At 39.5% G+C, this 24,814-nt stretch overlaps 5 protein-coding genes and 2 long non-coding RNA genes across 10 annotated transcripts; 3 read left to right on the top strand and 4 right to left on the bottom strand.

The window, feature by feature from the left end:
• Positions 1-9,993: 9,993 nt before the first annotated feature.
• zfand1 (zinc finger, AN1-type domain 1) lies at positions 9,994-11,643 on the bottom strand. The gene is made up of 8 exons (XM_077736408.1): positions 11,533-11,643; positions 11,252-11,294; positions 11,106-11,145; positions 10,906-11,033; positions 10,732-10,823; positions 10,488-10,606; positions 10,270-10,425; positions 9,994-10,202 (listed from the first exon to the last, which is right to left on the bottom strand). Exons 1-8 carry the CDS (start codon positions 11,585-11,587, stop codon positions 10,026-10,028), a joined length of 810 nt encoding a protein of 269 aa, XP_077592534.1. The 5' UTR covers positions 11,588-11,643; the 3' UTR covers positions 9,994-10,025.
• A 232-nt stretch (positions 11,644-11,875) lies between these two features.
• On the top strand, positions 11,876-13,846 carry chmp4c (charged multivesicular body protein 4C). Its single transcript, XM_077736415.1, has 5 exons — positions 11,876-12,270; positions 12,867-13,044; positions 13,116-13,224; positions 13,294-13,429; positions 13,523-13,846. Exons 1-5 carry the CDS (start codon positions 12,051-12,053, stop codon positions 13,582-13,584), a joined length of 705 nt encoding a protein of 234 aa, XP_077592541.1. The 5' UTR covers positions 11,876-12,050; the 3' UTR covers positions 13,585-13,846.
• LOC144209873 (uncharacterized) lies at positions 12,383-13,566 on the bottom strand. Of its 2 annotated transcripts, none has more exons than XR_013329264.1 (3): positions 12,846-13,566; positions 12,582-12,627; positions 12,383-12,429 (listed from the first exon to the last, which is right to left on the bottom strand). It is a non-coding gene; the product is annotated as an uncharacterized LOC144209873 (long non-coding RNA). The 2 variants fall into 2 exon arrangements; XR_013329263.1 differs by having other exon boundaries at positions 12,401-12,429; positions 12,842-13,566.
• A 510-nt stretch (positions 13,847-14,356) lies between the features above and the next one.
• On the top strand, positions 14,357-16,927 carry gimap4 (GTPase IMAP family member 4). 2 transcript variants are annotated; one of them, XM_077736412.1, is made up of 2 exons: positions 14,357-14,500; positions 15,307-16,927. In XM_077736412.1, exons 1-2 carry the CDS (start codon positions 14,470-14,472, stop codon positions 16,008-16,010), a joined length of 735 nt encoding a protein of 244 aa, XP_077592538.1. In that variant the 5' UTR covers positions 14,357-14,469; the 3' UTR covers positions 16,011-16,927. The 2 variants fall into 2 exon arrangements, with proteins under 2 accessions (XP_077592538.1, XP_077592539.1); XM_077736413.1 differs by having other exon boundaries at positions 14,381-14,500; positions 15,310-16,927.
• Positions 16,928-18,836: 1,909 nt separating this feature from the next.
• Positions 18,837-20,752, top strand: sbspon (somatomedin B and thrombospondin type 1 domain containing). Of its 2 annotated transcripts, none has more exons than XM_077736410.1 (5): positions 18,837-19,133; positions 19,748-19,942; positions 20,008-20,086; positions 20,141-20,317; positions 20,548-20,752. In XM_077736410.1, the coding sequence occupies exons 1-5, from the start codon at positions 18,923-18,925 to the stop codon at positions 20,678-20,680; spliced, it is 795 nt and encodes a 264-aa protein (XP_077592536.1). In that variant the 5' UTR covers positions 18,837-18,922; the 3' UTR covers positions 20,681-20,752. The 2 variants fall into 2 exon arrangements, with proteins under 2 accessions (XP_077592536.1, XP_077592537.1); XM_077736411.1 differs by having other exon boundaries at positions 20,526-20,752.
• A 195-nt stretch (positions 20,753-20,947) lies between these two features.
• terf1 (telomeric repeat binding factor (NIMA-interacting) 1) lies at positions 20,948-24,643 on the bottom strand. The gene is made up of 10 exons (XM_077736518.1): positions 24,401-24,643; positions 23,885-23,980; positions 23,692-23,822; positions 23,359-23,624; positions 22,354-22,412; positions 22,232-22,281; positions 22,111-22,166; positions 21,872-21,966; positions 21,757-21,800; positions 20,948-21,685 (listed from the first exon to the last, which is right to left on the bottom strand). The coding sequence occupies exons 1-10, from the start codon at positions 24,579-24,581 to the stop codon at positions 21,524-21,526; spliced, it is 1,140 nt and encodes a 379-aa protein (XP_077592644.1). The 5' UTR covers positions 24,582-24,643; the 3' UTR covers positions 20,948-21,523.
• LOC144209866 (uncharacterized) lies at positions 22,720-23,201 on the bottom strand. Its single transcript, XR_013329255.1, has 3 exons — positions 23,090-23,201; positions 22,890-22,957; positions 22,720-22,808 (listed from the first exon to the last, which is right to left on the bottom strand). It is a non-coding gene; the product is annotated as an uncharacterized LOC144209866 (long non-coding RNA).
• Positions 24,644-24,814: the final 171 nt, after the last annotated feature.

Below are 24,814 nucleotides of genomic sequence, written 5' to 3'. Positions count from 1 at the left end.
AAACAAAGGCGCGTTGGATTGTGGACACTTCATCGGGGCTAGACTTGAATATTCAGCACTTTTATTTTCTTGCAGAAACTACAGCAATGCAAAGCTCAACCTACACTGCAAGATTTGCGACCAAAAAAAATCCAAGACATCAACAATGGCTGGCTCTAGAGGTGACTGTGTAATTCTTTTCAAAAAGAGTGCTAAATAAGCCAAAGCATCTTACATTTCTGGAACTCAAAAAACAATAAACAAACGTAAACTACCATCTCTGAACTTCTTGGCCAATAATTTTAAAGCCTGGCTATTAAAACGAACAAAATTGCCATCACAATGTTGTATAAAATGCATCTTGTATGTTATTTTCAACCTACACAAGGGACTAAAGAAGGAAATTAGCCTTGAGCTATACTCGTACATACATATATGTCCATTAACATGAATACAAATATGTTCATTAATATGTGTTGCCCCTTTATTAAATAAATCAAAGTCCAACACGAGTCAAAATGAAGGTCAAACTAATTGCAATGGCGCCTTAAGGGACAAAAGACTACATGTTGAGTGAGTGACAAATGATCAGGAATTGTCAAAACCGACACACTAAAAATAGATTTCCCCATAGAAAGAAATATGCCATTAAGTTCCAATAACCGCATTCTGATTCCGTCTTGTGTATACATTTGGATACCAACAAAACAACTGACAAAATGGCGCAAATCTAGACACTATTGATTCATTCTGAACTGCCTTAAATAAAAACAACAGTTTAACAACAACAGGCCCTGGTTGGCATCCCAGGTTTTGTAAAAAAAAACAGTTCAATCACCAAAAAGTCTCAACTTGCCAAGACTGCTATTACCCAAATGAAAAACTCAATCCCCAACTTTACTAAGAGTCTATTTTATGGCATTTTTTTTTCTAAATTAATTGATCAAAAACAGCAGACGTTTCTTTCTGTCAATGAAAAAAAGCACAGATGGAAAGTCTTGACTGGGCCCGACGGGACTCTGATTCACAATTAATGAAACCCACGAGACTGCGGATGTTACCTGGATACGAGACAGACCACGTCACCACCCCAGTCGAGGAACCCGTCTCTAATTACAAGGCATAGACACAAAGCTAGAAAAAATAAATAAATAAATAAAAGACACTACATTTGCTACCATTTAAAATAAGCCAAGACATCAACGTAAAGACCCAAAAACTCCAACTTTACAAGCCATTGGACATAAATCAAACACGATTGCTTGCGTCCACTTAAAAATGATTGCTTCTCACTATAAGGAGATTTGTCCGACTTTTCAGAGACGGGATTTTAGCATAAAGGCCAAAAAAATGAAACGTGGTCAGAGCTTACCTTTAAATACTAAAAAAAAAGCATACTGTGCTTTACTAAAGCCGAAGACGGATGGACAGACGGACTCATCAATCCTCGAGTGTTTGGGGACGATTAAGGTCGGACAAAAGTTCTTTGCGGCTTACGATGCTTATTCGGTAAAATTCCGCAAAAAAGGAAGGGAAGCTAACTCGTGTATTACATTTTTTTCTGTATTATTTGGAATTATTAGTCGATGAAGCCACTGACATAAACATTTTGTTGTTTGGCTTAATCCCGAGACTACTTTTTTGAGTATTTTGGTCAAATTTCAACATTTTTAACCAAATTATTTGCTATTGACGACTACAACAATTCTATGCTAATCCTTAAATTCAAGTGATATTTACAGAACACCGTTTTTGACTACAAAATAAATCTAATTTTGACGATTACGCATGTTTTTTTTTTTTTTTTGCTTTTACCTTTGGCTTCTTGGACATGCTCGTCCTCCCTCAACGGCGGAAACGAGTCGCGTGGCCGCGCTGCTCCCGGACTGCGACTGCAATGAATAATGCAAATCCCCGCGTTTCACTCAGAGTGGCGTGACCCGTGATAGACGACGTGTGTGTCTTACTCACCCGGCGACTTCCAAGTCAACAAAGGCGGCGTCCTAAAACAAATGCGTCTAATTTTGAAGCACTGACGGACAACGTGTTTTGACTATTTTGCTAGGGCGAAAAGCTTTAGCGGTACTAAGAAGCAAATGGGTTGTGGCGCTAGGTTGTACAGCTGCCCCCCAGACAGAAGCAGAGTAACATCTGGCGCGCTAATCTGCCCGACAATGACCGCCGCTGCCTTTCCGAGCGCGCCGCTCCAAGTCATTAGCCTTATTGCAAGGGGTGTCAGACTCGGGTTGGTTGGCGGGCCGCTTTAACGTCAACTTGATTTCACATTTCACCATTATAGATATAATATTTAGATATTTGTTTTTATAAATGGATTAAAAGCCCTGAATATTCAGTTTGTTGTAGATATAAAACGATGTTCATCTTAGCTTTTTTAAAATATATTTTTTAGATTTTACAAAATGATTTTTGAACTAAAAACTGAAAAAATTGATTAAAAAAATGACAATGATTGATTTAAAAGGGGGGAAAAAAATCAGAAAATGTATTATAGATCTATACTACATTTGAAATTTATCCTAAAACAGAAAGTCAGCACTCATGATTTACTTTCCCGGGCCACAAAAGATTATGCAGCGGGCCAGATTTGGCCCCCGGGCCGCCACTTTGACACAAGCACCTTACTGTATGAACCAAGATACACCTACTTTGTTCAATACCACACTACAGATCCATATTGAATAGACAGCAAAAGCTCAAACGCCTATAATTTCCCCCATTCCCCAGACTCCTAAAAATCGAGTTCAGCACCAGGGCAGCGGCCTGACATATGGTTGTAGCACCAAGACTGGGAAAAATAGAACAAAGTTTGCCTGGGGTGGTCAAGACAGAAGTACATTGCTAATGAGGATTCGTCAAATTGCTCCGGGACGACAAACCTAAACAAGGTATGCACGCTAAAGCTAAAAAAAAATGTACATCTACTTTCAATACTTTGCACCAGCGCCCCCGCGCCCAAGTAGCTGATTTCATCCCTGCAAAGCCACTCTCAATTTAATCTCCCCTGATCCAGCTGCACTAGTAAAGAATTACATTTTGGGGAATAAATGAACCTAGCCCAACATCAGTAAAAAATATATATATATAAAAGTGACTATGAATATTAATGTGTATTAAAAAGTCAAAATACAAAAGTCTGCTATGGGAGTTGGCAAAGTGCTCATCAGATTTCATAAAGTGGACATGTCGTCGCTTGTAGTTATCTAATAGTTAAATCTCTAAAGCCTCTTTTCGGAAACAGGACAAGGACCATAAAAAAATTTAAAAAAACAGCGGGGGACGTACTAACATTATCACTTCCATCTTTTTCTAACAAATGCGGCAACTTACCCACGAGACATTTTTGTTCTTGGAGTGTTTGAGCATGGCAACGGGAACAAACCCGTTGGGAGGAGTCTTTCCAATCAGGGATGGCGACCGGAGGGCGGCCTTCCCCGCGAACTCGAACGCATTGGTCGGAAGACACTAGCACTTTTCAAACAAAAAAAATCTGCCCAAAAAATGGAATCCAAAGAAGAGTTCTTTTCTCTTTCCTCCTGACGAACCGCTTGTGAATTGACACCAAGTATGAATATGAAAGATCCCAGCAGGTTTTAACCCCGCCCAGCTGAGCCCCCGGCACGCTACCAATGGCGCGGTGGTTTTTGTGCGTGGCCCGGCTCCCGCGGGTCAGCTTATCGACGGATGAGCGTACTCGCCGTGGAAGAGGGCTCTTAACCTACTAGCGGGTTTGGGTCAATTTCACTAGAAAAACTTACACAAATTCCCTCCCAGGAAAAGACTCGGACTTATGTTAGCGAATTTTACGGGTTGGATAGTTATCGTGACACGCCTACCATGTTTGAGTGGTTGTCTTTGGCGTCCAATCTTTCGAGGGTGGAGAATATCTGAATATTTTAGAGGTTTAGTGCATCAAAATGGAGGTACTTTTGGAGACATTTATAGCACTTTTTTATCAACGCAACTCTTTGCATATCATTTTTAGACTAAGTAAAATTATTTTAGAGACTTTATAGCTGAATTAGCCTGGGTCAGGGTTAGGGAACCTATGGCTCGGGAGCTACATGTGGCTCTTTTGTTAAGTGTACATGGCTCTGAGCTATATTATGGAAACGGCGAGTAAGAACATTATGTATAGCACCACTTTAATAAATTATTATTACTATCATTATATTGTAAATTAGACTTTAGTGCATTTATACTATCTTTGATACTCATTTATTAGCAAGCGTGTTGTCAAAAAAAATCAGAGCCATTTTGGACTTTAAAAGTGGCGAAATGACTAAAAAAAAGGCACAAATCATGTATTTTGACTTTAAGAATAATGTTTAAAAATAGCTTTAAAAACTGTTAAAATAGTTCCTCGACCATTAGCCTAAGCAGATATTTAAATACGGCCAATTCCCATTTATGTGCTAATTTATATAATATTTATACATACGCATATAGGAAAACTGCTCCTTTAAAAGCCACTGAGATGTACATTTTTTTTAATGTGAGAATTCACGCAGCGCCGTGAAGCCCTTTTAACTTTTAACACCCGCCGCTTTTAATTAATGGTCCATGTCCACAGTGGCCGGCGGGCCTCCGTCGTGCGTCCCACTGCCCCTAATTAGCTAGGCAGAACATCTGCAGCGGTTTTAAATGCGGTTTAGACCGCCCGGCTCCCTCTGGAGGCTGAGGTCTAGTCCAAAAACGCCAGCACAGAACCTCAAACAGACGCAGCGCGCTATTAGTGACGCATCATGGCCCTTTCTCGGAAGAAAATATTTTCATATTTAAAAAAATTGGTCAACTATTGCGAGAATAAGAGTCAATCAGATAGGGTACATTGTATTTAAAGTAACATACTCATTAAAATAATCCCTCAAATATAAGATAATAAAAGAAAAATATGCTAGTTAGGATTACCCACATTACAACTACCATGTACATGTTTTCGCTTTATACAAAAATACACAAGTACAATGATCAAAAAGTATCTATTTTGTAAATACTACAGCATGTCAAAATACAGTAACGTAGTATTAACATTTAAATATAATGTCAAATATGTAACTAGCTGCTATTTTTATTCCTCAGTTAAGTGATTTTAACTTTTTTTAGTGTGGATTTATACATTTTTATGAACTATTTTTTTCCAGCAAAAAAATTAGCCATGCAGTAAATCCATGTAAATCGAAGCTGGAATACTCGCGGGATTACTGTGCTACTACAAACTAAAACTGACTATTTTTGGAGTAAGTCAATGTCAAACCCAACCTCCTACTCAACTATAGACAAAAATCACTATTTCCATACTTATAACATTACGCAAAAATTGCAACAAGACATTCCTTCTACCAATTCGTCATTGTATTTCCGGACATTTCCCAAAATCCTCTGGAAAAGTGGAAAGGGGAAGAAAAATAAAATGCTACCAGGCTGCCAAAAAGCCTCCTGGCTCAATACTCGGTGCCCGGCGGTCATCCAATCCCTTCAGAATTGTGGGAGATGAATCACTGCAAAAATGACGTGCGTTTTTAGTTGAGTGAAATGGACTACAATTGGGAAATAACTTGATAGAAATATACCTCACTATGGTGGAGTTTCTTCACCATAGTGGAGCATAGTTAAGACTATAAAAGATATATTTTGCTTCAAAAATGTAGTTCTTCTTGCATGATTTTTATTTTTAAAAATGACCAACACATTAAATCTGTTCTGTTATCAATGAATTCTGGTGTACAACAGGTGCCATTTACAATTCCCTAACAACAGCAGACGGACCAAAACAACCTAAAAAAATAGGGTCACAATACAGGATTTTTAACAGACTGCCCTCCATTCACAAATCTCACTGAGCAAATCAGGCCTTCACTATTTCCATGACTAGCGTCTGGGATCGTCTACACCAGCCTTTTAGGAAACTAAATGCTCCACATTCCATTCCAAGTGGAATCAAAAATTATTATATTATGTAACACCAACTTGTATGTGGACCAGCGTGGAAAAAAATGGCAAAAGGAGCTCCTTTCAGATTCAGTATGAATGAAAGTGCCCAGTAGGCAGAGCATCCCCTAGTGGGGCCGGATCAGAAACCCCCTGGCGAACCGTTTCCAGGCCCACGAGCCACAGTTTTGACACCAGGGCTTACCGGTCAATTGTGGTTTTACAACAGCTGGTCCTACATTAATCCACTCATCAGTGAAATTAAAGCTTACTCGGTTGTACGGTGAATGTTGATCCAGTGCACCGTGGAAATTAATCTCGGCATAAATCGGAAATTCTACAAAAAAATAAAATGCAAATCACACAATCCACAACTTATAACAACCCAAAAAGTACCAAAAAGAATCAATATACGCAACTGGGAGATGATTTTTGCCAATTTTTGCCTATATTTTTAAACCAGTCAAAAATACTGCAACCTATAAATGACAAGGCATATTTTAGCTATTAAAATGAGCATCTCAGTTTGATTTCCAAACTTACGTATGGAAGCGGTGCTTTCCGGCGATGGCCCAAACCGCAGCACGGCATGAAGGGGGCGGAGGCTACCTGTCGGGGGGCATGGACTCCCTGTGGCGGACCCTCCACAAAAACACTTAGAAAGTCACGACCCTCATTGACGTTGCGGTCATCTCGAAGCCATCTTGTACTCTCATTTGTCCCAAAATCCAATTTAGCTGTCCAGAAGGTCGCATCCTACCGCAAAGCCCCCCCAAAAATGCCCAGAGCGGTTCAATTTGGACAGTTTTTTATCCACTGGCCGATTTCCTCACAGTCATCTCGGCACACGAGTTGCTCTCTGGTACCAAGGACTGTGAATGGAGGAAAGGCGGGGGTGTCCTTTATTGACCGCCGTCCCCGTCTCTGTCCCCCCCAAGCGTGCGTCCCTTCCACTTCCCTTTTTCCTTTGAGTCTCCCCTCTTTTCCAAGTTGAATGCTCTGCTGGCAGCCTCATTTGCATGTCCTTGGACATTCTGTTTTGTCTGAGCACTGCAATTTGTAAAGTCTTTGACGCATTGGCCAATGTTTTGCTAAGAAATGCTAACAAAATGCTCTTAAATTAGCCAACTACCAGGACATAAAATGTACAAAAGCATGATTGACTACCACCTAAAATTATCTTAGTGGTTGGAACATACGACTCACAGTTCACATTATAAAAATATATTTTTAAAAAATCAAGATGAAAATACTTGCAATTACCATGGTCCTCCACAGGAGGGCATTCGACCACTTTAACAAAACTTAGCTATACTCAGTCTAAGGTTTACAGAGAAAAGACCATAATAAATAAGGCAATAAAATTATCAGTATTAAATGATTTCAAGAGTACTTTCTAAAAATACTGGAAAATATATATCTAACATCAAAATAAAACAGTTGGAGCTCCGTGAAGATCTAAGCCACTTATACAGGTAAGGTCAAAAACATCAATAGATGTTGCCAGGTCTGATTAATGGCCGATCTGGAGCATGTAAGGGAGTCTGGGAACAAAATGGGGGGCCTGAATTATTGGGGAAAGCCAAATGGGCTATCCTAACCCCGCTATGCCCTCAAGTGGACAGGTCATCGGAGATAAGTGGGAAGTACGGCTGGAAATGAGAAATTGGGACTGCACCATATTTGACAGGGCTATTATGAAAAGAGCTATTTATAGATGTGCGCCTCAGCAATCCTGACTGGAGTTCTGTTTATTCTCTACTTCAGCGGAACTCTTTCTTGATTGCTTCCAGTCCAGTGCTAAATAAGGAAAGTTTATTAATATTCAGGAACCATTGTTCTCAAAAGACAAGTCATCTTTAGGTTGCCATTCCTCATCAAATGCTATTTTCTATAGTCACATCCAATTCCAGCAAATGACACACTATCCAAAATAAACAACCACACAATGTTAATATTCCAGGAACACTTTTACCATCATCCATTCTCCAATCAACTCCCACGACCACCCAAACAAACGACTTATGTCCTATTTTTATATCCGTCTTACAGAAACCTGGGCAGGAACATTTTTTGTTCCCGTGCCAAAAAAGTGAGGCGCTTCCTCCTAAAAAGGGAGAAACATTTCAGACGTCCCGACCTACCCGGGTGTCGAAATTCTACAAAATCCAGACCCGTTTAAAAGACATACCTGACTAGTTCTGCTATATGTCAAAAAATACCAACGCAAATTAAAAAAAATGCAAAACGATGCTAATGTTTACATTGGGTATTTAAAGCTACGCATATTTCCCGACTGATGGATGATGATGACGACGAGTTTGGTGCCAGACTGCTTTTACCGACGCATGTTTATGTAGAAACGCATAAATTACAACATGGGACAGGGGTGGTAAGATGATAATAAAGTGTGTGGGGGGGGGCTAGAAGGGGACATTGGGATAAAATGGACAATGAAATGAAGACTTCTTACCTGACGTACGAAGCTGCTGTTGGTGGTGGCGTCCGAAGATGTGCTTCCATCTGAGCCTTTGAGGCGACTTTTTCTGAAGGCTCTTTTGCTAAGATACTTTGAAAATGGATGCAAAAAAATGTTAAAATGCTGGCAATACAAAAAAAAATGAAGACAGATGAATACATTATTTTGGGATAATTAAGTAAGGATGATTTTAAGTGCAAAGACATTAATTTAAAATCAATTTGAATAAGAGAGTTATTTATTTAAAATGACATTGACAAAATAATGTTATATGTGATAACCTGCTAGCTACATGACTAATTTCAATTAAAAATCAAATAATTAGTCTGTTAAAACAAGTAAATATGAGCAATTCTGATCAACTCTTCAATAAATGAACAAAAAATGGATCGCATACAAAAACAATAACAAGAGGGTAAAATATCACTTTAGTTAGCTATTAAATTTGCAAACATATACACGAAAAACATTAAAAATTAAACTAAAACAAGTTATTTGATTAACACCACCATAAGGACATAAACAAATACTGAAAAACACAAAATCTGACTTTAAAACACACAACTTACCTGAAAAACTGGCTGCTCTAAAGAATCCAAATCCATATTTTTGTTGTAATAACGCCTAAAACTTAAAAAGGCACTAAAAAACATTCCCTTGGTCTTGCGGCATTGCTCCACATGGAGAAACGACAAACTAACAGACGTGCTTTCAGTGGTTTACTTTAAGTTGGAAGATGCAGGAGGAGTTTGTAGAAGAATCCGGTTTGCACGACGCTTCCTCTGGATAATAAAAGTCTTTATAGTCCAGTACTTATTTACAGCTAAATCCAATGCACAATGTCCGTTTCATATTCGTTAATATTGCGTTGCAGGCACGCGCGTGCACATTGCCGTGGACACGCGCGTGCACGATTCGAAAACGAATTGCGCATGCGCCCGTCTATTGATTGCAGAATCATGTTAAAGCTAATGCTACAATACTAATTTTACATTTAATTGACTTATGGGCGTATGGATGTTTCAGTTCACACATCGGTATTAATTTTCGATTTTTTTCCCCAAAAGATCGATGATAATAGAGGCCGATTTGGTGGCAAGAAACGTTTGGATAATGCTTCCTGATGTCTAAAGCATTAGCATAAGTTTGACGAAAAATACACGCAAACATGAAGTTAACCACAGCAGTGAAAATCGATTTAAATAACTCACCACGTAATGATGTTGATGTTTTCTTGAGGTGGAAGTTGAATAATATACATACGTAAATACTAATATATTACTTATTTGCCAGTTTTAACGCGTAGTCACACATGGTTGAATAGATCAGAATTAATGACCTCAAGGTGCCTGTTTAACCCCGGAAATGGAACTAGATGACGGGACATAGTTTACGATCTTAAAAACAGCATTATTAATAAAGCAATATCTTCATCTTTACAGAAATACATTTATGTGCCACCCTATGTATTATTTAAAAAAATAAGAATAATAAACTGGCACATTTAAATTAGATGAAAAGAAAATCTAGATTTCTATCAGGTCAATATCTAGCCTTATGCTATACACAAGACAGATAGACTGTACTCCAAGCGAAACTTTTTTATTATTCTAATGAGTCAACCGAATGCAATATAGCTAGTTACATCATCCACACCCGTGCCGTCATTATCCAGGTATTCCAGTATTACATTACCCCCATTGTGAAGGGGGTCTTCCGCCCCGGTCATTAGCGAGTCCAAACTCTCATCCATCCGGAATGACTTTCCCGTTTCGGGATGGCAGAGGCGCAACTTCTGCAAGAGAAAAAAAAAGAGATACACTTGTATACAACTGTATAATATGGAAAAATACTTGTCGTACCTTAGCTGTGAGCACGTTGTTATTATTCTTAAGCGAAGCTAGCGTAGCTGCGTAATCCACCACCTTCCCCACAGTCCATTTAGAGCAAAAGAACATGGGTTGGCTGCTCACTTGACACCCTTTAGGCAGATAAACTTGAAAGTAGGTTCTTTCTGTCTTGAAAGGGAATATGATAAGTCAAGTATTCAACAGTGAGTGTAAAATATCACTATGAAAACCTGCGGTAAGCTTTTGTCGCCCACAGCATGTAGCTTGAGTTTCATGAGAGCTACTTTGGCCGCCATGGCGCTGTTCTTCACTCCTTTGCGTCCTTTACTTTTGGATCCATCTTTTGATTCTGTATAAATAAAACCAGTAGAAAAGTAGCTCTCAATAAAAGGCTTTTTTTAAAGTAGTACAATACTTTTGTGCAATACTTCTCCCATGTGGGCAATAGTTGAACTTCTTCCAGAGTTGACTGACCTACAATCCTTTGCACTAGCTCCTTGGTAGCGGCCATGCGTGGCTTTTGGACCTCCAGTTTTTCACATTTGTGATCAGCTGCATGTCTGTGGCTGCGAAATAAGAAATGGGGTATTATTAAACGACCAGTATGACCATGAGGAATAGAAGTTGGGCAAAAAAGTGCAAACATACGCTAGACAGAAGTGTTTTTGACACTGTGGACAGATGACAGGCAATGGTTCTTTTCTTTTGCAGTCTTGGAAAGAGCAAGGAAGGTTTGTGCTGCTGCCGAAGGATTGTGGCTCTTTCCTCACAGGTTCCTGCAATGAAATACAAGATTATTATTATTGTTTTGGACCTAAAAGCCTGTAAATCTACAAACTATTTCTTACCTGTGTACATGAGTGAGCGTCTCTGTTTCTGTGATCAAGGCTGGAAAATAAAAATTGGTTGCAGGATAAAGTATTAGAATTAATAATACATAATACTCAATAGATAATGGCAATACTTTTAATTATTAAGTACAAAAATCTATTACCAGTACACTCCATTGCAGGAATCACACACAAATGGAAGGAAATCTAAATGAAAGAAAGGAAAACATTTTAATCATTACATTAATTACAAAAAGAGTAGCCTAACCATTTAACATTTAAATATGCAGCTATTTGTATTGTACTGAGTGCAGAATCATGTTAGGTTGCGAATGCTGCAATGCTAATTTAACATTTAATTTACATTTAGAGACAGAGAGCGTTTCAGTTTACAAAGCAGTGTTAATGTTCTAATTTTTCTTAATAGATCGGAGATAATAGAGACCTTGTTGGTGACAAGAATCGATTTGACAGTGCTTTCCGATGTCTAACTCAGCCATTAGCACAGCATAAGCTTCACCAAAACAAACGTCACACCCGGAAGTGATACCGCACGTAAACAACTCCGTGCATTATTATGTTTCCTGTGGAACTAGTTGCCGTGGCATAGTTTGTGAAATTAAAAACATAATTTAAAATGCGAACTCTTTACAGAAATACATAAATGTGTCACCCCATGATATACAAGTAAGATTAAATTGAAAAAAAAAAAACGTTTGAGAATTTTGTTTGTCGCCGCCGAGGGCAGTGTTGGGTTGCGGTGACGTCATGCAGGTGACCGGTGAAACGATCGCATAAAGGTGTGGCGAAAGGTGAATTGACTGCCGCAAAACCTCGTCGAGCTGGAAATACAACACGCCCTGGAAACACTCGACAATAATAACAAGCACCCAGTGTCCGCATACCTCCAGCAAAGGCTGCTCTGGATTAATCGTCGGTGGTTCTCCAAGAAAGGCCAAAAAAATGAGTAAAATCTCCAAATTCTTCAAGGGGAGTTCGAGCTCCGGCTCGTCCTCGGGAGGCAAGTCCAAGCACCGATCCAAAGGGGGACCTTCTCCCCAAGAGGCCATACACAAGCTGCGGGAAACAGAGGACATGTTGAGCAAGAAGCAGGACTACCTGGAGAAGAGGATAGAGCAGGAAGTCACTCTAGCCAAGAAGCACGGGACGAGAAATAAGAGAGGTATGTAGGGGGGAATATAGAAAAAAAAAGGATCCAAAAATTGTTAAAATGTTTGCTGCAAAAGATGTTCATGGCGCGTTTAAGGCATTGACAAAAACTCACAATGTCAGGTCGGAGAGACGCCATTTTAGGATGAGGCTCAGGTACAGGTGTATCTTCCTGTTAGACAGGTGACATTTAAATTTTCAACAAAGTCCCATGTTCTCGGTCATAAAACCAAGATACAAAGTCCTATCAAAATAGTAATCTGACCACTGAACAAGAACTAATTTAATCAAACTACGTAAACTGAAAATAGAATTGAACAATACCATTAAACTGGTTCATCAAGAGTATTTTTCCCAGCATGCAAATGTCCTGAAATGAACAAAAGGGGTTGTAAGTAATTGTCGGAAAAAACACAACATTGAAAATATGAATAAACATTAACTGTCAGCTAACATTTCTATTGACCATTTTTGATCTATAATAAAAACTTGAAATATTGGGAAATACTAGATAATAATAAAAAATACTATTGGATTTTTTCCATCATTATAATTGAATATAAAAGCATTAATGCACAGTTTACCAACTTTTTTGTTGCCAACCTTCAGCCGCCCTGCAAGCCCTTAAAAGAAAGAAGCGACTGGAGCAACAGCTGACTCAGATCGACGGCACACTTTCCACCATCGAGTTCCAACGAGAATCTCTGGAGAACTCTCACACCAACGGAGAGGTGGTGAGAAACATGGGTTACGCCGCTCAGGCCATGAAGAAAGTCCACGAAAGCATGTGAGGAACTCCTGCACCCTCTCTTCCAACATCTCACCATCTAAACAAAAAAACAAATTTTGGTCTTCTAGGGATCTAAACAAGATCGACGATTTAATGGAAGACATCAACGAACAACAAGACGTGGCCCGAGAGATCAACGAAGCTATCTCCAGACCATACGGCGAATCTTACGATGAGGTATGTCTCGGGTTAGCGTCAAACTGGAAACTTTGGATGATAAAAAAAAGATAAATTGTGTTTTTTTAGGATGAACTTCTGGCCGAACTGGAAGAACTGGAGAATGAAGACATGGATGAGAACCTGAGAAGTATGGGTGGACTGCCCTCGGTGCCTAGTGCCAGGGTGCCTTCGGTTCCATCAGGGCGGGTTTCTCATCGCGGAAGTATGAAAAATATTAATTTTAATCCAAGTTTACTTAAAATGCTACATTTTTATGACTTAAAATGACACTATTGACTTACCTTTTTGTTTCCAGCGGCCAGGCGAAGGGTTGAAGACGAAGACGATATGCGCATGCTAGAATCCTGGGGGACATAAGCCATTTTTTAGCAATTTTTTGGACCACTCGGAGACAATTGAAGGATCTGTAGTTTTAAAATTCTCAGGGCTTTTGGAGCATTCTTAATATTTTTGGGACATGAAGTTAGTTTATCTATCTGTTATTTTGGATTGTTTTCTTCCCTGATTCGGGATGATTTTTCTTTTTAGATGAATTCCAGCAAAGCATCACAAAGTGTCCTATCTTGTATATATTTGTTTTTATGTTGAGCAATGAATAAAAAAAGACATTCCTAGTCTACTTGTGTTCATTTTTTTTAGTCAAGTGGGACTTTGAAGTATTCAAAATAAATACTGTGTTGCAGGTGGGGTAGAAGGGAATAAAAAATATGTAAAAGCTATACATACCTTTACTATGGGCTTCTATTTCCTTCACTTTTGTCACTTTCTTAAAGAACCAGGCCTTTAAAATAAAGAAAAAATGGAAGAATGATCAGTCATTAAGAAAAATACTTCACATATATTTATTATTCTATCATAAAATGAATCCATTCCAAAATAGACTGATATACTACGAATGTAAAATTAATGTGGGATAATTTTTGTTTAAATGTGTATAGTATAATAAAAATGAACGCAGTAGTGCCACCAAGCGGTCAAAATGTGTAATGTTTCTTGTCCATATTGACTTTTATCGTGAGTATAAACTTAAAATCTGGAAGAATATTGTTAAAGGTCTAAAATGCCTTTGAGTTACATTATAAAGAAGAGAAAAGTATTCTTGACTTACGAGTTGGTAATTGAGGCTGTAGTGGTGACGTCAGCAAGCAGGAAGAAGTGGAACCCTTCCGCACTTTCGCCGACGTCAAGTTACAACTAACGCCAAATTTATCTCAAGGTTCGCAAGCCTGAAATTGAAGCATCATGGAAGCAAACAACCACAAAACAACATCGAGTAAGTTAGTGACTTTTGATCACACTTGTTCTTATTTTTTTTAATTCAAAACTTCCGTTGTATATATACAATGACGATGGTAGTAAACTAGTAACAATAATAGCCTTCCGGCTAAACGTCGTTAAAGTGGGTAGTGTCACACATCGAAGATCTGAATTTTGAAATCAATTTTAACTTTGATCATGTTATATTTCTTCTTAAATAAAAGACAAAAAAAATCTCATGTCATTTCCGTGTGTCATTCCTCGACCGCTAAAAATATGTCAATGGCAGCTCAAACAGGGGGAAAAAGGTCACATTTAAAAAGTGTTTATTGATGTAATAACACTAAAACTAACAACTTTTGGAAGTTTGTTGATCTTTATTCTTAGTTGAAGTTGTAATGGCTAATATGCTTAAAAGTTACTGTCAGGTCAAAACTTGATTATTTTAGAGCCTTTTGTACGTCTATAGTCGTCAATGGGTTAATCATTTCTATTAAGTTAATATTAGAGTCAAAATTAACAGATTACAGATGTCATTAAATATATTATTACTAATGTTTTAAAATAATAAATTATATTATTATTTATTACCAATGTATGAATCTCATTATAGTCATGCATCATTATTACTATTAAACAGTAACTAAACAATATTTTCAAAATAAAAAAAACATTTCTAAAATTGTAACCACTCACCTTTTATCTTTGTAATTCAGTTTTTAGGGGGTTGGCTCTAATAGAAAATGAAAGAAAAAGCATTTTAAAAAAAATTTAAAAGCACATTCCAAAAATGTAAACATGTGTTATGCTACCTCGTTTCAGCAGCATCCGGCGAGAGCACTGAACCCGTCCAGTCTCCATCCCCGCTCCGCCTGGTGGTCCTGGGCTGGCGCTGGCCCGGGAAGAGCTTGACAGCAAACACCATCCTGGGCCGGGAAGAATTCCACCTGGAACGAGCCGCCGAGTTCTGCGTGACACGTCATGCCGAGGTTCTGGGTCGCCCGGTAACGGTTGTAGACACACCCGGCTGGTACTCCTCACAAGATACGCCCCTCTCCTACAAAAAAGAGATCGCCCGCGGCGTCACCTTATGCCCACCGGGCCCGCACGCCTTCCTGCTGGTCATCCCGGTGGGGATGTTCACGGAGGTGGACCGCGCCCGCATCGAGGAGCACGTTGGGCTCTTTGGCGAGCACGTTTGGAAGCACGTCTTGGTGGTTTTCACCTGGGCTGAAGTTCTGAGGAACATCTCGCTGGAGCGCTACATCCGCCGCGAGGGCGCCGAGCTGCAGCACGTGCTGGATAAGTGCCGTCGTCGCTACGTGCTCATCAACAACGGCGTCTTACGGGAGGACGCTCAAGTGGGACGTTTGATGGAGCGTGTGGATCGCATAGTGGCTGAGGAAGGGGGGCACTTTGTGGTTGGGGAACTGGATGAAAACCGCAACCCGACTGGGGACGCCGTACCTGAGACAAAAGTGGAAGGCGCTACCAGGTTAGCGAGCGATGGCGTTTCTGCAGAGTGATGCCGACGCCTTCTTTTCAGGTACACCTGCGCAATCCTGATGTTGTCTGGTCATTAAAACAAATACATTTTATATATAGAAAAATAGATGTATTATCTTGTAATACATATTAACTTTCTATGCAATTTGAAATGTTGTTTTACAGTTTTAGAAATGTAATTTATACTCCAAACACATTGTTTCTCTTAAAAAGGTGGAATTATATTTTTACTGTGTGAAGTTAGCAAAAAGGAAATTTTGTTAGTTTTGTAGTACTTTTTAAAAATATATATACAATTACATCCCCAAAATCTCCATTTAAGTGTTCCAATCTGTTGACATTTTTAACTTTTCAAAAAAGGCCTTAAAAACATATTAAGTTTTGTTTTGTATGACTTTTTGCTTCATTAAGTGTAATAACCACTTGTCCCCACAAGAGGGCCAACCCACCTTACGTTGTCATGGATACGCGTCAAATTTCTCATGATTGCGCAGGTGTACACCTAATGATGTGTCCAAAATGGCACCTGTGGACAAAAAAAAAAAACTTGTTATAAGTATGTGTTGCACTGTTTTTCTCAAGGATGAATTGGAGAGTATTTTTATAGGCTGACAGTTTTCCACATTCACTTGACTTTATTTATTTCCAAAATACACTGATTTACTCTACGCCTTTTTAAGCGAGATTGTACATAAGCTCTAAAAAAGCACTACTGTTTTCAACGGGTCAATATTCAGATTTATTTTGTTGGAAAACTACTAGTTTCTGATTTTAATTTTTGGACAAATATTTAAAATTGGCATTAAACAAATGCTACTTTTGTAGGGATAAAAGATTGGAATTTCCTAGCAAAGCAATTGTACGGTTTTAGTAAAAAATGTCCATTTTAGTGACCAAATTGTAATGTTTTTTGCACGTATAAAGCGCCTTGAGCCCTTACTGACGTCTACTTGTCTTTTTTTAGCTTTTATCAGCTGCTTGCATTTTTTCTTTTCAATCAGTTAAGTCATTGTGTGACTACTTTTAACATTTTAAGTCAACAGAAACCAGGCGCTTCAATAGAAACCAGAAAAAAGCAAATTCGCACAGCTGCCACCATATTACATCGTGTTATCATTTTTACAATGTTTACATACAAGATTTTTGTGTTTTTAAGCTCCTACCCGGTGACATTCCACTTTTATTGATTTTAAGGCATTTCTAGGCGAATTTTGCGATTAAATTTGGTCAATTATTAAAAGATTGGTTACGAGTTAAAAAGTACCATTTTTAAAAAAAAAATCTTAGTGTATGTGTATCTTTCATGGACAGATAAAAGGTACTCAAAGTAAATATTACGGCATATCCGTGCGGTAATTACATGGCGGCGACGGACGCCAAGTCAAACATCCTGAAAGAGTGACTCATCACGGACAAAAGCGGCGATTCGTGATACGCCGCCAAGGGACTTCCTCATTAGACGAAACAACGCTGGACTTGGCCCAGTAGCGCCAATTAGAGGTTCACCTGTTATTTTTGCGGGGACGAAAAAGCAGCAGAAATAGATTTGGGGCGATATTGTATAGAAATAATTTTGGGATTTCTCGGTTGGAGAATCCATATGAAAGTGATACTTTAGGGTTAATTATCTTTGTAATGATTAATGCATTGGAGACCATTTCCAATCTAAATATATCAATATTAGCTTTCTGACAAATGTTTACGGTTAGGGTTATAATTAAAAAGAATGTTTTTTTCTTGAAAAATTAACTTTTTGGTGTAAAACCCTAAAAAAATTAAGTAAAATGTCCGTCATTACAATTATTTACATTTGGACAACTGTTTTGTGGACGGCAACTTTTTTTCTGGTAAAAAGCAGCACTCCAAGACATTAATTGTTAGCATGGTGCTAACATCAAAACATTTTTGGCATCTGGTGCATATATTATACTTAGTTATAACTACAAAAAAAGAACCTACTGTCCAATTAATCCCAATAACAAAAATCTATACTATAACCCTTTCCAGCCTAGCTAAATTTGAGCTAACTCCCAACGCAATAGTCAACAACAACGCCCAAAAATAAAACCGTTGGTCTTCGCGCTTGACATTCCCCATACATATGTCACCTTAGCAGCCGGTCGAGAGGAGGGGGGAAAAACATCGTTTTGGTCCAGGTTCCGCAGACGGTGGAGATGAAGGTTATTACTGTCGCTCCAACTCCCGGGAGCATCACGCAGAAGTCATTACCCACGTCTGGCTCCGCCGCCGAAACTCCCTGAAAGAGGCCTCGATTGTTCACTGGGTTCAAGGCATGGTCAAGCGTCTCAAAAAAATAAAATGAGGGTTTACAACATACCTGTTTTGGTAGTTTTTTTTTTAAATCCAGACCCTCCTTAGCAGGCTCTCAAAGCTTTCTTCTTACATTCAGGTCGTGAATGTCAAATCAGGAAAGGTGGAGCTAATCTCAGGAGCTGTAAACAGTTAAAATTGTTGGAATGGAAATAAGTATAATGATAAAATGGATTCCATTTTTTTTAAGTACTATCTATGTTATCGAGATTAATTTGAGGAAAAGCTAAATTTTTGCTGTGATAGTTTCAGTACAAAATGATAGGTTTAACATGGATTTTTCATAAAAAAATGAAGTGGGCACAAAACAAACCAAAGTTAAAGGGGTCGAAGTGAAACCACTTGGAACTTTGGCCCCGGTGGAGAACATCCAAGAGTTCGCATTCCTCCCTTTCTTTTGTCGCGACCCAAAAAGGGCCACCGGTGTAACAACAGCGGTGATGCAAGGGAGGCGGAGTTTGCCGGGTGGGTGGAGGCAAGAGAAAAACAAAGCGCCTGACTCCACGCTTCCCGAGGTCACTCAGTCTCCGCACAAGTGCGACACATGGCTGCGTGGCGGCTATTGACACTGGAGCCAAATTGACTACGCCGTCCTTCCCTGATGGAGATATTGCGGCTTTTGCTAATTTTGGGCACGGTGGCTGAGCGCCATCTCGTTTGGGCGGGTTGTTTGGGCAAATGCTGCGAGGCCCGTGACCTGACCTGCGCCTCCGTGGACTGGAGGATGGACCGAGTCCACGGGACGTGCTACTGCGATCGTGGTTGCGCCGCTACGCGGGATTGCTGCTTTGACTACTTCTCGCATTGCCCAGGTGAGCGAGATGTCGGTGTGGAAATATTTGGCAGCGGCGGCGCCACTGTTTGCCCAGCGACAACTATTCCAAGAATGCTATTAAGTCTATCGGTTTAGGAAATGACCGTGGCCGAAGAGAATGGACTCTTTGAAAGGAGAAATGTCATGTGGCGGAAAATGTTGGTTTTAATGTTTTTAATGTAATTTTAGGGGTAGTTTGACAGACAGGGGAAATTTAAGTTTGAGTTTGATTTCATTTTTGGGCAGGTGCTTAACCTGGGGGAAAGTTTGCTGGGTGGAAAAAAAGTTAGTTTGAGGGCCTAGTTTGTGATTATGAGGAAATGAGTGAGATGAATTATTTAAAAAGTTAACTAACACATAGTATTACATGATAGATAAAATAACATTTTATATTCTTTAGCATTTTAATAAATGGATTGATGACCGAAGAAGCAATATATTAACTCTAGAAAATGTAGTTCGTCAGGAGAAAAATGCAGTAATACTGGATAGAAAGACTTGATTTTGGGCCTTTCAATAAATAGATTATTTATGTGCCATTTCCAATTTAGCAAATAATAAACAAAGGATACTATGGACAAATTCAATCGATTTTCGTGTCTTCAATTATAGCTCGAGCGTGTTCCGTGAACGCTTGGAGCTTATGGAGCGGCTGTGCAGAATCATGCCGTCCCTCCTGGAGGGCGCGGGTTCGACGCGTTAGCGAGCGACCCGCTAACGGGGGCGACCCGTGCCCGCCCCTGGAAGAGCGGGCCGGCTGCATGGACTACAGAGACCGCCGAGGAAGCCCATGCAGACTGGAAGCGGGTGAGCGAATACTTCGTCCCCTCCGCCTTCGGGAAGGCGTGCTAACCATCAACGTATGTTATCAGGACCTGCGTTTGTTACTAGCATGGAGTTTGGGAAGAGCAGACCAAAGACGGACATACGCGGGAGCCCTTTAAATGACGGGTGAGCGACACATGGCGGAATTTGGGGATGCGTTTGACATATTGCCGCCCTCAGGTTTTGCGTGGAATTCACATTGGAGTCCCGCTCGCCTGAATGCGCGGCGGAGAGGCGGCCGCACGCCCATTGGATGCGCTACTTCGCCGAAGGCTTCACGGTGTGCGTGGCCTGCCAGCCGCCCGCCATGCGGAACCATAGTGGCGGTTGTCAAGGAGACGGAAGAGAAGCGGATAGGTTGTATGAAGGGCAACTGCCTAGTAATTTTGATGGGTTGGGTAGGGGTATTACACTAGCATAAATTAGGCCACTAGAGGGTGTAGTTTGGCACTATTGGGATTTGGATTAAGCTAAAAAAAAATAGCGACACTATCTAAACAAAACATTTTTTCTTCTATTACTAAAATTCAAAGTTATCTTTGATATACAAGATTTGTACTTACAGGGACATGGTGCTCCAATGGCAGGCAGTCGGGAATCCTCGATGTAGCGGCACGTGGAGGCGGATCCGCAAGACGCCAGAGTGCAACTGCCCGCCCCAGCACAGCTTTGTATTCATCTGATGGAGGACCACTTGAACTCTTTCAATGGCACAATTGAGGACTCTACAAAATGGCTGCCGGGAAAACATTCCTACACATTTTAAATCCAATGAAGCACTTTCAAGACATATATCCCAGAGTAGTGATATCATTTCATGTTGTTGTTTTTTTAACTCATCCGACGCTCAAATGTTTTGAGACACCTTACCATTGGGTCCAATCAGTCTTGAAACCTTTAACCTCGGATGAAAAATAAACAGATTATTACATAGGGAGTATTGAAATAAAATGAATCTTGCTCATTTAAAAACAATTCTGTCTAATTAAGCAACCAAATCCTAGACAGAAAAAAAATCCTTATTTAACAAAAATAATGATTTATTTTCAGGAAAAATCTATTGATGTAGCAACAAATAGAAACATTTTTTTACATGAATGCTAACAACATGGCAACCTGCAATGAAATGGGAAAAAGAAAAAGAGTATGGGAAATATCTGTTAGCCTTCAACTTTAATCTAAAATGGGGAAATTATGCTTAAGAATATTTCTAAACCCAGAGAAACTAAAAGAAACACTGACTATTTTGTTTGTTACTATGGATGAACCAAAATGGCTACCTAAGGGCCAACAAGTTGGAATTAAAACATTGAGACCTATATATATATATATACACTTTGAATGCAGTAACTGCATCATAACCCAATTGAAATTACAAAATAGAAATTTAATTTCCATTATTAACACATTCATGTGTAAGTGTCAAGCAATATTATGTTATCATTTATGCAGGGTGCATGTGTGCATAAATTAGGTTTAAATCCAAGTTTTACTGACGAAACGATGCCCTCTAGTGGCAAACATGTAGAACACGGTATTCCAATTAAAAGAAAATAATGGGAGTTAGTCAACTTTACAGTTTTTTTCCAGAATCCTCCAGCGGTCCTTGAGCATGACACCAGTGCGGCCCTCAAAGTCATAATCCTGCAGGATTCTAAACCACCTGCCTTTACCGTGACGCTTGACGCCCCACACCAGTTTTCTGTCCAGCTCAGTCGTCCATTTCTAAAGAAAAAAAAATGGCAAAACAAGTCAACACGGAGAGATACGACCGTTATGAGGGAGGTTTGACTCACCAAGCGAAGAGGTCTGTCTTGACTGACAATGGGATGGTTTAGCTCTAAAAAGTGGGAAAGAAACATTTTGAATTGGAAGTAGAGTCATCAGAAGAAGAGCGAACCAAATGCCTACCCTTCTTTCTCAGTGGTCTAATGCCCACTTGAGCCTTCACCTGAGATTCGGGCTCCCACAAGCTGGTTTTATTGGAAAAAAGTCTGCGTTTGTTCCTGTTGGTGTGTGAAAAAATATGGTAAAGTCATAGTCTATTTTTTTAAAACTACTAACCATTGAAAATAGGGCAATAGTTTGTCAAATGCTAAAAAAAATAGCATTATAGGAAACAAAAGGATGATAGGGAGTGAAAGCTTTACCTTATAGTGGTCTCCCCTGATTGGTTGGCCCTGTCATCACCTGACAAGCAGGTTTCCTATCAGAAAAAAAGGATTTAAAGGTCTGCATTTGACATTTTGCATTAGTATTATCAGGATTTACCCCCTCCTTGGTGCTGGCTGAGTCTGGTGATGCGATAAACTGTGGCGAGTCTATTAAGCAGAGGGGAATTGCAAGGTATATTTTTCATTAAAACATAAAATAAAATAAAAACAACAACTCACTATGAGAGCGCAGGAATGGGCCACCTGAGTTGTTTTTTAAGATGCGCTTATGCTCAAGCCTGAGGAAGAGGGGAAAAAACAGCAGTTTTAGTCAATTCACCAAAATAAGGCATGCAAAATCCAGTCATTTTGTGTTCTGTAATTCTGTAAATATTTGACTAAAATGTGCCCATTCATTTCCAATGGCAGATTCCCCCAAAATGGCTGCCATCACTCATGTTGATTTTCAACCAAATATCTTCATTGGCAGTCACACAAAAAAAAAAATACTTTCAAATTTCTCCAAAATTATTAAGGAGTGATAAGTGAATCCCTTAAATTCATTAGAATGTGATATACTGTGTATTTACTTCAACAATTTCCCTACCCAATGCTGCCATTTTGCGGGGAGAGATCGCCATCTCCCGAAATGTTGGTACTTTTCTCGTCAACGCCATCAGTTGACACGCCTAAATCTGCAGGCAAAAATGATAGCAATAGAGTACATAAAATATCCCCCAGAAAAAAAAAATCAATTATTTCCTTCAGAAACTTACCCTTTTCCGAGTCAAACTCAAATGACACACGTTTCTTCTTTGAGCCGACTTCACCTTTTGGTTCTCGTCTATAAATGTGCACAAGTATAGTTATTTCCTCCAAATATGCAAAATACTACTCAGAAAAACAACAGTGGACAGACCTACTGCTGTAAATCCAAGTTGTACCGGGACCAACATTATTAATTCATATTTCCTACCTAGTCTTCAAATCAGCACGCTGGATGGTGTCCAGGATTGACTTTTCCATTTGGGTGACTGCCTCTGTATCTCCCTTATTTTGAGCCAACTGCACTGCCGTGATGGCTTGCTGGAAGATAGGACAAAATAGTCATTTAAACAATTAACTTTTACATTAAACAAGTTGGAGTGATGCCAAATGAGGTCAACCACTTAAGGACAACCTCAATTTTGCCTCTTTGGAATTATGAAAAAACGTTTTGACCGTCAATAACAGTGACCCAAGTACAAACTTTTTATGGGGATGGACACACGTACCTTAAGAAGAAAGTCGGACGGATGCTTGGCTATATATGCGTCCAAAAAAATCTGCACTTTCTCCAGAAGTCGATCAAAACTGAAGAAGCTGAGAAATGGGTCATATGGTTGCATTTCCGCCACGATGGTGGAGAGCTTTACTCCTATTTTGTGTGGGTATTGGATATGTTCCTCGAACCACTTGAGAGCGCCGCGGGCTTGCGTTTTTTGGACGTTGTCCATGCACACGGCTACACACTGTTAAAAGACGGTTTCGAAATAAAGCTGGGATGGATTTCGAATCTCGGAGCAGGGCTCAACTCACCTGCACTATCAGGTGAAGCGTGACGTCGTCGAACAAGCTTTCATCCTGCACAACGTCTTTGAGGTGAAGCCAAACTTTGGCCGCGGACATTAAAGGCATCACGTTTTTGCCGTCTTCTGTAAAATGGGTGCCTGGAGGAAATGGTGACAAAAAAATCATGAAGGCTGAATAGTGAGGTGAAATGAGGTCTTACCTAATTCCTTTCCTTTCATGACCCTGGCAAGAAAGTCGCAGATGTGTCCTTTCTCAGGTGAGCATCCTCCTTCAAGTAAGAGCGTTTGAGAAATGGCTGAATTAAAAAAAAAAAACATTATTTTGAATGATTCCAATTGTAGCCTGAAGTTGTCACATTGTAGTTTTTAAATGAGACATACACACAACATTGTATTAACAAAAACGCATTTTCGACAAAATAAAGTACAATTTGGCCCTAAATATGACGTAAGTGGTACATTGTAAGACTTATTCAGAAGTTATTCCAGATAACAAACATGAAGCAGCGACCTCCTTTTTAAAACCGTAATTAACGGCTAGATAGTAGCATTTTGGTTGTGTAAAAAATCCGTTCTACTTTGAAAATTCCGTACTACTTAACTAACTAAGAAAGTTAGTGCAGTTATATGACCCGTAATATTAAGTAATAACCCCTCGCAGAGTATTTTTATTGGTAAAGTCAAACTGAAACACGATAAAAGAATGAGGGACTTACATTTATACGTTGAGAAAGCGTCATCGAACGCGTCTTGATTTTGCTCGCTAAAACGACGACAAACGCCGATAAAAATGAAGTCAAGAATCCATTTGGAGGCAACAGCGGTGAGCTGGTCGATGTTATTATCGTCTTTGAGCAACGTTTTAGTACTTAACTCTTCGCCAACTTGTTTCTCCATTTTTTTTGTTTATCCATTCAATTTCCGCCTTCATTTTGGTTTGGATTCAAGCGGGAAACATGGAGCGCGGTGCTTTATAACAGGCAAAATCTTGTAGCGCCTCCACAGTCTGGGAATAGTAATTACACCTCGTTGTTTCGTCTTATACCTGTGTAATGTGAATAAACTTTTTTCTTTCAATTAAAAGACAACTACACATGTTAAAACTTAATACTTGCCACTGATGACGCATG

Source organism: Stigmatopora nigra, chromosome 16, assembly GCF_051989575.1.
Source record: "Stigmatopora nigra isolate UIUO_SnigA chromosome 16, RoL_Snig_1.1, whole genome shotgun sequence".
Classification (NCBI taxonomy): Eukaryota; Metazoa; Chordata; class Actinopteri; order Syngnathiformes; family Syngnathidae; genus Stigmatopora; species Stigmatopora nigra.
Note: the sequence above shows the minus strand (reverse complement) of the source record. Positions and strands in the feature narration are given on the sequence as shown.